A 14637-nucleotide genomic window follows, 5' to 3' on the forward strand; every position below is an offset into this window, starting at 1 on the left:
CTAATTCAGGTTACAAACTGTGGCAAATTTCAAGCAAATCCGTTCAGCCGGTTTGGTGTGATTGAGGAACAAACATCCACACTTTCACATTTATAATATAAGTAGTGTGGTAACCAGGAGAAACACTGTTTAGGCTGGCTGGGTATGTAAGGTGACGTGGCAAAGTATATGCAGCCCTAGTGTGTCTGGTGTCCCACAACCCTAAATTCCTCTGGAATCCCCGGGTGCAATGTGCAGGCAACTGACTTTTGGACACAAGGTTGGAGTAAACCAAGTAACAGTTCTTTACTGAAGGATTGTGCATAAAACAACTGTAATCCAGACAGATGTACAGAGGAAAAGTCACTTCAGATGTAAGTACAGTCGGTGGTGCAGCAATGGAAGATACGTGCAATAGTCTGTTCACACTCTGCTATGGTAACTTCTGCTAGGAGCAGGCAATATACTTGGTTGCTGGGGGTGATGATTTTGAAAGCATACACGGTCCAAGTAACAAGGCTTTTGCCTAGAAAGAGCCTTCACGCCTTGGCCCAGCGTGGAAATGTAGCTACACACATGGATATAGACTGTATATAGTGTCCAGGCTGGCAGAAACATTAAAGGCCCGGAGCAGGCAAAGGGCCCTGGACTTAGGATTATCCCCTCTGGCTGAGAAATAGCTGTAGGAAGATGCTCTTCTGGCCTGGATGACAGGAGAGAAGCTTGTCCAAGTCTTACAAGGAATTACAAAGGACTTCTGTACACAGCAGCAATCCAGCACAGGTTGTCCTGTGATCAGGGGTTAGCAGATTTGGCTAGGCTTGACCTTTGGAAACAACTAGGGTTGAGCTGATCTTGAGATTTCAGGACCGATTTTAAAATCCGATTTCTGATCATCTTCCAGCCGATCGCGATCGTGAAATTTGCTTGATCGCCGATCAGGATCCAATTTATCCCGATCGCTCAACCCTAGTCAATGCTTCTCTATGGGAAAAGTCACTTTTAGGGTTGAGCCAATCTTGGGATTTCAAAATCCGATTTCCGATCATTTTCCAGCCGATCGCTATCGTGACATTTGCTCAATCGTGATCCGATCTTTTCCGAACCCAATCGCTCAACCCTAGATACAACCTCTTTATAAAACACCTCAGCCGGGGCTACTGGAGAAGACTTGGCAGCTGAGCAATGCAGTGGATGTGCAGAGTAGTAGTCTGAGGGGCTCATCTCCTGAGGGGAGACATGATGAGGTGATGAAGTTCTCTCTTAGCACAGGCCCCAACTCACTACTGAAGGGATCGCACACTCTCCTAGGAGGGAGGGTGCAAATCTAGCAGATTCTAGAACCTGCAGAGGCATCAGCAGATGCCATTGGCTGGAAGGATCATGTGACAGACTTTTGGCACGTACCATTACAAGCAAGGAATAAACCAATATTTATGCAGACAGATCAATGTGTCATTTTGGTCATTAGGTGGCAGCAAAACAATAAACCTAATGTGGTATAATGTAATGAGAATAGGAAGCCATTGCACACTATTATATAAGGTGACAGCACTGATTAATATCCCTATGCAGAGCATTGGCCAGTGACACACAAAGGCCCAATGTACACAGAAATAATGGCCATTATGGGACATTACAGTAGGATTTAGAATAAGATGCGCATGCACACCATCAATAAGCAGTAAATGACGAACCTGAAAAGGAATTTAGAAGGTGGGGCTGTTCAAGACAATAGGCCACACCCGTTGTTCCTGATTGGTTTATATAAAAATGTCTTCCTAGACCAAATTCTTTAATAAATTCAAAATAAGGAGTATCTACATTAACTCCTAGATAGTATAGACATGTCATCTATAATAGTGGTACATATATATATATATATATATATATAGCAGTTTTTATTTGTTTTGCCAAGGGACTGAATTTAACCCCTTAGCGACCCTTGACGTAACTGTACGTCATGGGTCGCATGGGGATGTATGGAGCGAGCTCACACGCTGAGCTCGCTCCATACACGGCAGATGCCGGCTGTATAATACAGCCAGGACCTGCCACTAACAGCAGCGGTCGGTGCCCGAGCCGATCGCTGCTGTTAACCCTTTACACACTGCGGTCAAACATGACCGCAGTGTGTAAACGGCGCCGGCGGCATGGGCGCCGCCATGTTTTGCCGATCGCCGCCCTCCTGAACGTCACATGAGGGCGGTGATCGGTTGCTATGACAGCCGGAAGCCTATTGAAGGCTTCCAGGCTTGTCTCTGCACTAGATCTATTAGACGATGCCAGAGGCAGCCTCTAATAGAAGTGCTGGGATTCTGCTATTCACTGCAGTACTGTAGTATTGCAGTGAATAGTATGAGCGATCAGACTTCCTAGGTTTCAAGGTACCTAAGGGGTCTGATCATAAATGTAACAGAAGAAAAAAAAAAGTTTTTAAAAGTATTAAAAAAATAAAAAAAATATAAAAGTTCAAATCACCCCCCTTTCCCTAGATTAGCTATAAAAGTAATTAAAGAACATTAAACATAAACATATTAGGTATCCCTGCGCTCCAAAATGCCTGAACTATTAGAATATTAAAACATTTATCCCGTACTGCGAACGGCGTAGCGGCAAAAAAAATAAAAACAGCCAAAAAGCGTTTTTTTCAACACTTTGCCTCCTATAAAAAATTGAATAAAAAGTGATCAAACCATCGGATCTTTCCCCAAATGGTATCAATAGAAACGTCATCTTGTCCCGCATAAAAAGACACCACAACCAGCTCCATACATGGAAATATGAAAAAGTTACAGGTGTTAGAACATGATGACACAAATTTTTTTTTCTATTTTGCAAAGTTTATCATTTTTTTAAAAGTATCAAAAAATTTCAAATACTATATAAATTTGGTATCACCGCGTTCGTACTGACACGTAGAACACAGGTAACATGTCATTTGTACCAAACAGTGAATGCTGTAAAAATTAAACCCATAAGAAAATGGCGCAAATGCATTTTTTCTCCAATTGCACCTCATTCTGAATTTTTTTCCAGCTTCCCAGTACATTGCACAGCATATTGAATGATGCCATTACAAAGTACAATTTGTCCCGCAAACAATAAGCTATCATGTGACTCTGTGAACTGAAAAATGAAAAAGTTATGGCTCTTGAAATGTGAGGAGGGAAAAACAAAAATGCGAAACCAAAAAATGGCCTGGTCCTTAAGGGGTTAAAAGAAAAATTAAACCTTCCCATGTTTTTTTTGTTTTTCTTCTTTTTCTATTTTGAAGGCCACTGTGCTATATTTTGGAATGTGAGCACCACTAGTTTCCATCATTTCTTCTCTCCTAGTGCCCGACAACATTATTGGCAAGTATATGTCAGAATAAGTTAAGTGTCAAAGCAGTGCCTCCTGTCTTTTTTTGCTTATTACTGATGAGGTCAGGACGTCTTGTGATGTCATACATGGTCTCCTCCAGTAGAGGGCAGTGCTGGGTACATATTACTGAAGAGGTCAAGGTGTCCAGTGGTGGGCAGTGCTGGGTACATGTTATTGATGATGTCATACATGGTCTCCTCCAGTGGGGGGCAGTACTTGGTATATGTTGCTGATGATGTCATACATGGTCTCCAGTGGGGGGCAGTGCTAGGTATATGTTACAGATGATGTCATAGGTCTCTCATATTTTATATTGGGTATCTTCCCCTCAGCTCTGCACATGGGAGGTGTCATGGCGGCCACTCACTGTGGCCGCTCGTATGTGCTGTTATTATTGATTCTCTCTTTGTACATGATGTTGTTCTTACCACTTCCTCTGGGTGTCGCTGTTCACCCCTTCATAATAATCTCATGGAGGTCTTTTATATTACATTTGTCTGAAGAGCTTACACTCTGCATATTCTTATTTGCACGCCACAGGAAATGCTGAAAGGGTTAAACCCATCTTAGAGACCTGCGCAAATTCTACATCCCCATGATCATCCAACATGGCCGCCAGCGAACGGCAGAGAAAGCGCTTGTGATGTGTGGTCCTGAGGAGGGCCGCAGCTGTGAGATGCAGCCTGGGGTCACGGTGAGACCTTGTTTATATGGTAGAGACCTCCCCAGATATTAGTGAGGGTGGGGGGGTAGGTCTCAGCTGTGGAACGAGGCGGCGGGGGGGGGAAGGATTATTAGCCTCGGTTGTACCAGGCTGGGGGCACCTCCACATCATCGCACATCTGTGGGTTTGTCCTAAAAGTAGTGACAGATGTCACAAGCACTTAGGATCCTCGCGGCCCTGCCGTACTGTCCAGTGGTGACTTCCCATTAAAGGGGCTTTTAAGTGTTCCAGACAGAGCCGGTCCCTCCCCATACTTTCATCATCTCTCTCTCTTCTCTTTCCATCTCTGCCCAGCACATCTGAGATCGGTGGTACCCAGGGGACAAGGGCTCATCTGCTGCCTGCGTCCCTCCCCCTCCTCCTCGCTCTCTGTCACTGTCACCACCAGCTCCAAAGCGACCCTTCCTATCTCCATGTCATCTCCCTGCCCCGGACAGCAGGTCACACGCACCGCTCCCCTGGGTCGTGGAGGTCCGAGCCAGCCGTCCGCCCCCCAGCATCACCTCCTCCTCCCTCACTCCCAGGTGAGGCGTCTTCTGTCTGGGGTGACATCCTGCGTCCATCTCTGGATCATGTCTACAAACCTTGAATGACTCTTCTCCAGCTCAGCACCCCAGAATCGGCACCGCGGCTGCCCTGACGCCATCACATTTTCCCTGGAGGTGAGTGAGAGGCGACACTTTACAACCTGTGACCCGCAAGACAATTCTACACACCAGGGTGGGGGAAGATGGGAGGGTACGAGGCCATTACCACACCGAGCAGATGAGTCTAGAGCTGAGAGTGGCAGCAAAGTCAATAATCCATAAAATGTATTGATGGATCTACAGCCAGGAGGCGCCGCCCGTCTGTACCGTGCTCAGGGGCCGTAGCTTATGTCAGGGGAGCAGCACAGCATGGGGTTAAGTGTGTCCAGTGAGGTAGGTTCAGTCAGTGACTAGTGTTTGGAGGAGGTCGGTCGTCAGGTGAGATAATGAGGAGGGCGAAAGACAAAGTTAGTCAGCACCTCAGAACAACTTGGCATCAATGGGCACGTGCAGTGCAAAGACAAACCCAAAAAATCAGCAGTGCCTGCAAGGCTGAGAGGTGTGCGGGCATACACGTATCTGACAGTATGTTTAGTACATGTAGAATGGTGACGTTTACGCCCCATTATGTGCTTATGCAGTCTATGGTCTCCCCGAGAAATGTTGTCATGTTTGTGTCACATCTGACATGAGAGGCAGGACACCACAAGACAAGACCTATGCCAAGAGTCAGGTGGAGGGGTGTAAAGTACAATGCCAAGAGTCAGATGGAGGGCTGTAAAGTAGAATGCCAAGCGTCAGGTGGAGGGGTGTAACGTACAATGCCAAGCGTCAGGTGGAGGGGTGTAACGTACAATGCCAAGCGTCAGGTGGAGGGGTGTAACGTAGAATGCCAAGCGTCAGGTGGAGGGGTGTAAAGTAGAATGCCAAGCATCAGGTGGAGGGGTGTAAAGTACAATGCCAAGAGTCAGGTGGAGGGGTGTAAAGTAGAATGCCAAGCGTCAGGTGGAGGGGTGTAAAGTACAATGCCAAGAGTCAGCTGGAGGGGTGTAAAGTACAATGCCAAGAGTCAGGTGGAGGGGTGTAAAGTAGAATGCCAAGCGTCAGGTGGAGGGGTGTAAAGTAGAATGCCAAGCGTCAGATGGAGGGTTGTAAAGTACAATGCCAAGCGTCAGCTGGAGGGGTGTAAAGTAGAATGCCAAGCGTCAGGTGGAGGGGTGTAAAGTAGAATGCCAAGCGTCAGGTGGAGGGGTGTAAAGTAGAATGCCAAGCATCAGGTGGAGGGGTGTAAAGTACAATGCCAAGCGTCAGATGGAGGGTTGTAAAGTACAATGCCAAGAGTCAGGTGGAGGGGTGTAAAGTAGAATGCCAAGCGTCAGGTGGAGGGGTGTAAAGTACAATGCCAAGAGTCAGCTGGAGGGGTGTAAAGTAGAATGCCAAGCGTCAGGTGGAGGGGTGTAAAGTAGAATGCCAAGCATCAGGTGGAGGGGTGTAAAGTACAATGCCAAGCGTCAGATGGAGGGTTGTAAAGTACAATGCCAAGAGTCAGGTGGAGGGGTGTAAAGTACAATGCCAAGCGTCAGGTGGAGGGGTGTAAAGTACAATGCCAAGTGTCAGGTGGAGGGGGTTAATGAAGAGACAGTAGGTGTAATGAACAGACGGGAGGGTGTTTAGAAGGCGACTGCTGTGCCTGGATGGTAGACAAGGAAACTGCTTGTGCTTGTTGGTGGAAAGTCTGTCAGCTAGGCATGTCTAATAGAGATGAGCGAATATACTCGATCGAATACCTCGGCTGCATAGCTCCCGGTGCAAAAACACTTCTGGGGCATCAAATTTTTACTGCTGCTCCCACCTTCCCTGGTGTCGGGAGATATGCAGTATTCGATTGAGTATATTTGCTCATCTCTAATGTCTAGCAGACACCGAAATCTCTCCAAGAGGCACTCTACCCAAAAGTAACCTTTGGGAGCCTTTGTTATAAGGCAGCGTGGGAAAGCTCTTATAGACCCTCTTTTGGCAAGACCCAGTGTCTGATCAGAGTATACCAGTAATCATTTATATATCTGCCAGACGTGTGAGGCCAGTTTTACAGCAATCCATCATTTCCGTCTTTTGTCAATCAGTGTACTAAACACCATGAGAGAGCATGACAAACAAAAGTTCTTAAGACCTTCACCTCAGGCCGATGGGCATTTTTCCATCAAGTTTCCTAGAGGGTTAATATTAGAGCTAGTGTTTTGTCAAGTACACTAAGAAGGTTGGGACAGAGATGTCCTCGTCATTGTGGAGTTTGGGCTCCGGATGTAGCAGACGCCCCGCTCTATGAGTTTATACTCCATCACTAAGTACATGAGCTCCATAGGAATACATAGCAGCTCCTGCAATATCTACAGATGTTCTCCAACCTCAGTTTGCCACAAAAATTCGACATTGAGGACATGGAGGTCTGACAGAACGAAAGTCAACATTGAGTCTGTTCATTCCTCCACACCATCAAGAAGGTCGTCCATCTCCTTGGAGAAGCTGGGAACGTCATCTGACTAGAGCGTCAGACTTGTGCTGAATATAACGGATCCACCTGGCATGGTCATAACATACCTGAGATTCATGGAAGACTCCCTACAAGAAGGCCCATCCATTGTGACGATGGGACCTAGACCTGTCCTGTGTTTTGTACTGGGCCTTTACAATGTTCTAACCCAGTGTGTAGACCAGACAATCGGTCCTGGTCTAGTCAGGAGCTTCATCCAAGGATATCCTACTGGCTACAGATTCACAGACAGTCACAAACATACGGGGCTCGTGCTTGAAAAAAGATGTTGCTGAAGCCGTGATCAGGGATGTCGAATGCTCTCACCCTCCGCTCATGGTCAGGCACGTTGTGGAGTTATTTATTAATGGGCCAAATAGCACAGACCTGTAAGGCCGAAGAATTATCAGGAGGTCAGAACCAGAGCAGAGGCTGGAGGAGGGTATGTATGGCCCGAGCACCATGGATCAGATCCTACATGCCAGCTATGGATGGAAAGGTTCACAAGTCATCGTAGACCTGGTGCCACTTAAGGGCGCTGACATCACACTGTCTGGTTATAAGGTACACAAGCCCCTCCACTGTTCTGTCTGCGGTAAGGGATAAGGACCCATAAGCCGCCCCTCTTAGATAAGCCGCACCCCCTCATCAGTCTGCCAGACAAAAAACGGAAGAGATCAGGAGGGAGTTCACACCTAGCTGAGCTGTCCGGCAGGTTCTGCTTCTGATCCTGGTATTACAGTATTCCATTGATTCAGGATGAGCTGCAGTACCAGATTTCAGACTGATAAAAACAATCCTGGAACACCCCTTTAATCTGTTACGTCTTTGTACCATCAGATACCTATGTAATATGAGCAGTGCTATGCAAAAGTTCTAGGCAGGGGAAAATGCCTCTTAATAAGAATGCTTCAAGAAATAGAAGGGTCAAGTTTATGAAGGAAAAAGAGAAATGTAAACACCCCCCCCCCCCCCCCCTCAATATTCAGTCTAACCTTTGTCCTCTTCTCGGTACATACAGTTTTTGTCAGGGAGGGAGGTTGTTCTTGTTGCTTCTTGGAGAGCCCAGATCTTCTGTGGATGTAGGCTTGCTCCAATCCTTCTGTCTCCTCTTGTTAAAGCTCCATTTTGGCTGTCGACAAGGCGAGAGAGTCCTCAGTACTCCAAAATATAGTTTCTCAGACACAAGATAGAGATTTTTCTGCTTACCAGTTGTTGCTTTTAGTTTCGGATCTTTTTCATCAATGTCTGTAGATCTTAAGGATATGGCGGTCTTGAGACTGCCGACTATGCTAAAATCTGGTATGCCGCAGCCCAGATGGAGGGAACCAGATAGGACATGCCCCTCGAATCACTTTTCCTAGGCCCAGCTCCTAGGCTGGACACTAGTGAGGGGTTCCCGCTGTACTACCTGATGGTGGTGGTAGTAATTCCCCCGGGGCGCTTCCAGGTGGCGAGGTGACCTCTCTACTCTGAGCTGATGTGATGGTGGTGGTAGTAGTTTCCACCAGGGTGTTTCCAGTTGGGGAGGGGACCGCTCTACTACAGTATGGACCAGTATGATGGTGGTAGTAGTAGTCTTCCCCGGGGAAGACTTCTCTACTCTGAGCTGGTGTGATGGTTTTCTGAAAGACCCTGAGCTAGGCGTCTGGTTACCTCATTTGTTTCCTGGTTCAGCTACAGACAACAGGCCATATTGAGGGGTGGGGGTGCCCCATGTTTTTGGAATAGTTTCATTGTTATAAGACTCAGGAGCCTTGGCTCACTATGTATTGATGGGGGGGGGGGGGGGGGCACCATATTGTAATCTGTATTAACGATGTCCTGTATTTATTCTTGTCATCTTACTTTCTCCCAGGTCTCAGGAGCAGTCAAGATGATGCTCAGTCCAGAGCCGGTGGACTCGGACCAGCCATCGGTGCACTCGGAATCAGACTCAGCGGTCAGTGAGATGAAGGGAGGCAGTGTTTCTGAAACAGAGGGAGGAAGTCGAAGGACTCCATGTCTCCCACCTCAATTAAGTCGCGAGGAGAAGAGAAGGAGAAGACGAGCCACAGCAAAGTATCGCTCTGCTCACGCCACTCGAGAGCGCATCCGTGTGGAAGCCTTCAACGTGGCATTTGCTGAGCTTCGCCGACTTCTGCCGACCCTGCCACCTGATAAGAAGCTGTCAAAGATCGAGATCCTGCGGCTGGCAATCTGCTACATCTCCTACCTCAACCATGTGCTGGACGTCTAGTGGCTGCCAAAGAAGAGCTGCAGGAACGCCACTTGATGCCGTGATGGACATTGTCAGGCAGAGAGTGTGCTAGAAGGACAATGTGCTGGTCAGCCTCACATCCTTGAGGGTTTAGTGAGCGGTGGATGTGAGCGTTGGGGTTGTAGATGTTAACCCCTTGTACACGGAGCGTGGCTCAGTGCCGGTTGTCAGTGAGTAGCCGTAGACGAAAGTACAAGCAATGTGCATTCATTCTATAATAACTAGATTATTGGACCAAAGGTGACTGTGTGTGTGGTAGAGACCTTGTGTGTGTTCTGTGTAGAGTAACGCTGCCCCATGCTGGCCACCGGCTGTATTACATGACTATATTCCTACATGTTCGGTAGTCATACCTCTTATCTGTCAGGCACATTCTTCCTCTGAACTGTTTGCACAGTTTATTACTGGAAAGCACAAGCTTTCTGCCTTATTACCCCAATTGCCCCTAGGTGGGGGCAGATCTACAGGTCCAGGCCACAGCAGCCCACATCCACCTATAAAAGCACAATATTACTCTATAGTATATATATGGGGTGCACAATTCATTGCTAGGAGCCTACACTAAAGTTTGATTCCATTGAAAACCATAATAGCGTCCCCTCAGGGCTCCAGGACGCTGAGATAGGGGTGCTGTTTCCCAGTATCCTCTACTCATCTGCTTCTACTAGAGCGTTTGCAATGGCAACTCTTCAGGGGTTTATGCCACAGAGAGGTCTGTCAGTGACTAGCAGCTACCGAGTCTGAGCATCCTGACAAACGGCACCCAATATCTCAGCTTCATAGACATCCATGAAAGGAGAGCGTGGGTTTAAGCATGATGGTCCCAAAGACCATTGTAGTCCTAAATGGGTACAACTACTATAGACTACTATGACCCGTTGTATCTTTGTTCAGGAATGTGGTCATTAACCCTTATAGAAGCCCTAAAGGCGCACTCCACTCAACCTTGTAGTGGAGAGCTACTTGGAAATCTAACATTGTACCACTAAGTTGAGGTTCTGTACCCCATCCCCCGCAAATGTGTGGGTGCAGACACCCATATTATTATACATTGCACCATATAGCAGTGCCTCATCCCCCCAGATGTGCAAGTTCAGACAACCATGTCATTATACATTGTAGCATATAGCAGAGACAAACTATAGCCATGTCCAGCACTGCAAAGAGCTCAGTAGTCTTATACTACACCAGATTTATCACAGTGACTAATGCTCGATGATAAATTTGTTAGTCTAATTTAATAATCCATTTTCGTGAAGGTCCTGGGCACCAATGTAAAGTATGTAATGGGGCTCTCACTTACCATGTGCTATCTATAATACTGGAGTCATCTTATTTTGTCAGGAGGCCTTAAGGTCCCCTGAAGCTCTATGGCCCGGTAGCAATTGCTACCTCAACACCACCTGTAGCTGTGCCTGTGACCTCTGATTAGTTGACACAACTTGCACTAGAATTGTGGCACATTTTACTTAGTAAAACCCCTGCCGTGTGCCATAATCCACAGGCTGTGTCCCAGGCCTGACTCTGTCTTATGGGGCCTCTCAACGTGTCGGACAAGGTTATGGATTCTGTCTAATCTCTGGTTTAATCTGTACACAGGGGTCACCCCATTTATGGAGGTGATGTGGACTGGCTGTGTTAAGGTCTAGCATTGTGGTGATGTAGTGACCCTCCTCCCCATATCAGACCACCCCTCCCCCCCATAATCCTTTTCTGACACCAGCGACTGGACTGATATATCATATTATGATCCAAAGATTTGTGGGTTTCAGGGTTGGTAAATTTCTACGTACGATGCAATATTTTGTAGTGAATCTGTTTCCCTCCTTTCTACCTGATGCCTTTTATTACCGACCTTCATCTCAAAGACAACAATGTCATCAATAAACCTTTTCTGCAAGTAAGTCTCCTCCAGTCACTGCGTCCTGTGTGTGTCAGGCAATGGAAGAGCTGTGAACAGCTGTCATCTTTAAGAAGCCGCCTGGAAAGATACTGGAGAAAGAGGTTACAGGTTACCTCAGTGTACGGGGATCGGAAGTGCCTCAAAAAATGCTGTGCTGGACCGAGGAACGACGAGGAACAGCCAAAACTCTGCAGATGTAAAAGAGCTCTCCTTACCAAAGACTGAGACAATGATCACAAAGAGGTATAGAACTTATTTGGGAATCTTGGTCAATGTGGGGTCCTTTATAAAGAAGAAGATTAGAACTTGGAAGATGCCCATTACCGTGGGCTGAACCAGATCCCAGTGACGTATAGATACCCAATACCCTTCATCTCAGAGTCGTGTCATCACATCAAGGCAGCTTGTTCTTCTTCTCCAAGTTGGAATTTTACTGGGCTTATAATTTCATTGGATCAAAGAGGGAAGCAATTGGAAATCCCCTTCAATACCCGGACGGACACTACTGTATGAATACCTGGGCATGCCTTTCTGCCCCAGCCATTGTCCTTTGTGCCATATTTAGGGATGTTCTTGATCGCTATGTCCTGTTGTACGTTGACCACATCTTAATCTCAGGATCCAACATTCTCATAACCATTCTGTGCTTTGGATAAATGTTTAAGTGAAAAATTCCCTTACTGGAGTCTTATCATCTCCTCTGAAGAACTTCGTAGGGATCTAGTTCTACTTCTCCAAACAACCACGATCAGTAGATCTCAAGGCTCTCCAAAGATTCCTGGGATTTGGAAACTAACTTATTGACAGTTTAAGTAAATTTATCTCCGCCGGTCTCTCCATTCATTACAGTAGACGTAGTGCACACCCCGTCCGTGTCCATGTTACCAGCACCTTCCTGATTTCATCACAGTCAAATCCATAAAGTTTATAGAAAAGTCCATCACTTTGGAAAAATTTAAATATGTATTATTATATAATTACAATATTAGAGCAATTGGATTAGACAACGCATACTACACATTTCTGACCACTGCGGGCCTTAGTCAGAGCCGTAGTCTCTGTAGTCACTATCCTCACCCTAAGAATACATTCCTAGTGACATCTTCTCTAAGTAGGTCTCTTCTGCCATAAGAAACTATTCCTCTTGCGACTGAAAACCGATGGCAGCGAAACTTGCCATGGACGAATATTGACGTCCTTTAAAAGAGACAAAATATTCCATTACTTCATTGACCACAAAAATTTGGAGTATCTTCAATCTGCGTGGAGACTTAAACCACGCCATGGGCACTCTTCACTTCTGATTGCATCTTGACTTCTGATCCTGCTGCTCTTGTCGGGTCCTTTGATCTGTCCGATTCCCATCATGAGGACGCTGCAGATATTATCCATTCCGGTTGACAACCCCCTCCAGCTGATATCTTTGACTTATCCTTCATGGGACATTCTGGAGTGAGACCTACCATCATACCCAATACTGTTGGTGGCCTGAAGCTGGACAAAAAAAGTTAGTTTGCCGCTTCTTGTTACCGCCTGTGCCGAGTCCCGATCAGTTCATGACCGGCACTATGGGGTCTCCTTCAACTTTTGTCCATTTCAGCTAAACATTGGACCAAGGTTTATATTGACTATATCCTTGTTTGCCATCTGGCTAATGTGGGGTTACTTCTCTAAAATGGCTCTTTTTGTTCTGTTGCCTGAAGTGCAAATTGTTTCCATATTCTTTAAGGCACCATGTAAGGCCTCGAAAATCTCCCTGGACTTTTTCTCAGAACACTATAGTCAGAGTAATGGTCAGATGGATTGGATCAATGAGAACGTCAAGCAATATCCTCAGACAGATGTAAATGTTCCTCGGGATCCTTGGACTGAACGGTTACTGAGCCAGTACTGTTACTGTCAGCTGAGTTTGTCCGCAGCAGCCGAGTCATCTGGCAATTGGCCATTCGAGACATGTACAATTGAAGCCAAAGTATTCTTCTCCAATCCCAGCATCACTGGAGATTGTTACTGTTGTAAAGATTTCTAGAAACGTTCCAGATGTCTTTCACATAAAAACTATTGAGAATCTAGAGAAAAGTTAGAAACTTCACGTTGAAGGTAATCTGGTGGATCTTCGTCAGTGTCTGGAAAGTCCCAATGAAACCTAGAACAAGCTTATAAAATGGAACTTGTTTATGGACAGCCAGACTGTCCCCAGCAGAAACGTAGCGACCTTGTCACCAGTATATCAGCAACCTTTTGCCTATGAATTTTTATAGAGCTTCATCCTCTGCTCTCGAACCCATGGAATCTTGGATTATAAGATTTGTGGAAAACTCTATTGACTGATTGGAAGGCACGGGGACCCGAGGAGAGATCCTGGAGATACAAGGAGGACCTTGAAGAATTGCCTCAAGTCTCTTGGATCCTTCTGGGAGGGAAACTTAACAATCAGGAACTAAATAGCGCCACTCAGAGGCAGTGACGGCTGCTGCACACGCGGGCTCACTGAGCAGTTGACTCCAGTTTCATAGGAGGTTGGACTTTGGAGAGACATCACAAGTTTATCATCTCTGAATTGGGCGGATCCTGTTGTCCAGGGGCGAATCCAGGGCTGGGCGAGTCGGGCTCCACAGCGCTGCCCGGACCCAGCACCGCCAGCCCGGGCGATTTTTTTCTTTCTTTTTCTTTGAACCAGCGCAGGAGAGCTGCCGCTCTCCGTGCGCTGTTTCAGATGTCTATATATCAGTGTAGGCGGCTTCATCACACCACCTGCGCCGATACGTAGATGTCTGCCGAGAGAAGAGGATCGCGGAGGCAGCGGGAGCAGCAGCAGCACAATCGGTAAGTATAAAAATTTTTTTGTTTTATAATAGTCCGCTACGGTAGCGGCCTATTTACCATCCTCCCCGGACCTGATCACTGCCGCCTCCGCTTCCCCTTGTACTATAGGCCGCGGAGGCCGGCAGATCCCAGGCCACGATCCCACTGCTGCTATTATTATACTCGGGGGTCTTTTCAGACCCCCGAGTATAATAATCGGAGCCCCAGGGGAGATGAGGGAACATAATAAACACTGTTACTTACCTTTCCGGGATCTGATGGTAATGCCCAGACGTCACGTGGTCTGGTATATTACCATATAGGCCCAAAGCCTGTTCTAGCAGTAACATATAGGCCCGAAGCCTGCTAGGAAGAAAGAGGACCTTTCATGGGTTTGGGCAAAGGCAGTTCTATACACCACTGAAAAGCACTGTCAGCTTTCCAGCAGTATATAGAACTGCCTTTGCCCAAATCCATGAAAGGTCCTCTTTAACATCGGATCCCGGAGAGGTGAGTAACAGTGTTTATTATGTTCTCTCATCT

General features: G+C 46.6%; 1 protein-coding gene across 2 annotated transcripts; it reads left to right on the forward strand.

Annotated features, from left to right (window-relative positions):
- Window positions 1–3922: 3922 nt before the first annotated feature.
- NHLH2 (nescient helix-loop-helix 2) lies at window positions 3923–10141 on the forward strand. Of its 2 annotated transcripts, XM_075262545.1 has the most exons (3): window positions 3923–4039; window positions 4364–4731; window positions 8985–10141. In XM_075262545.1, exon 3 carries the CDS (start codon window positions 9003–9005, stop codon window positions 9363–9365), a length of 363 nt encoding a protein of 120 aa, XP_075118646.1. In that variant the 5' UTR covers window positions 3923–4039; window positions 4364–4731; window positions 8985–9002; the 3' UTR covers window positions 9366–10141. The 2 variants fall into 2 exon arrangements, with proteins under 2 accessions (XP_075118646.1, XP_075118647.1); XM_075262546.1 differs by lacking the exon at window positions 3923–4039 and having other exon boundaries at window positions 4142–4731.
- The last annotated feature ends 4496 nt before the right edge of the window (window positions 10142–14637 follow it).

This window comes from Leptodactylus fuscus, chromosome 2 (assembly GCF_031893055.1).
Source record: "Leptodactylus fuscus isolate aLepFus1 chromosome 2, aLepFus1.hap2, whole genome shotgun sequence".
Lineage (NCBI taxonomy): Eukaryota > Metazoa > Chordata > Amphibia > Anura > Leptodactylidae > Leptodactylus > Leptodactylus fuscus.

Coding starts and splice junctions, on each gene's coding strand:
- NHLH2 (XM_075262545.1), top strand. CDS start 9,003: ATGATGCTCAGTCCAGAGCCGGTGGACTCGGACCAGCCATCGGTGCAC.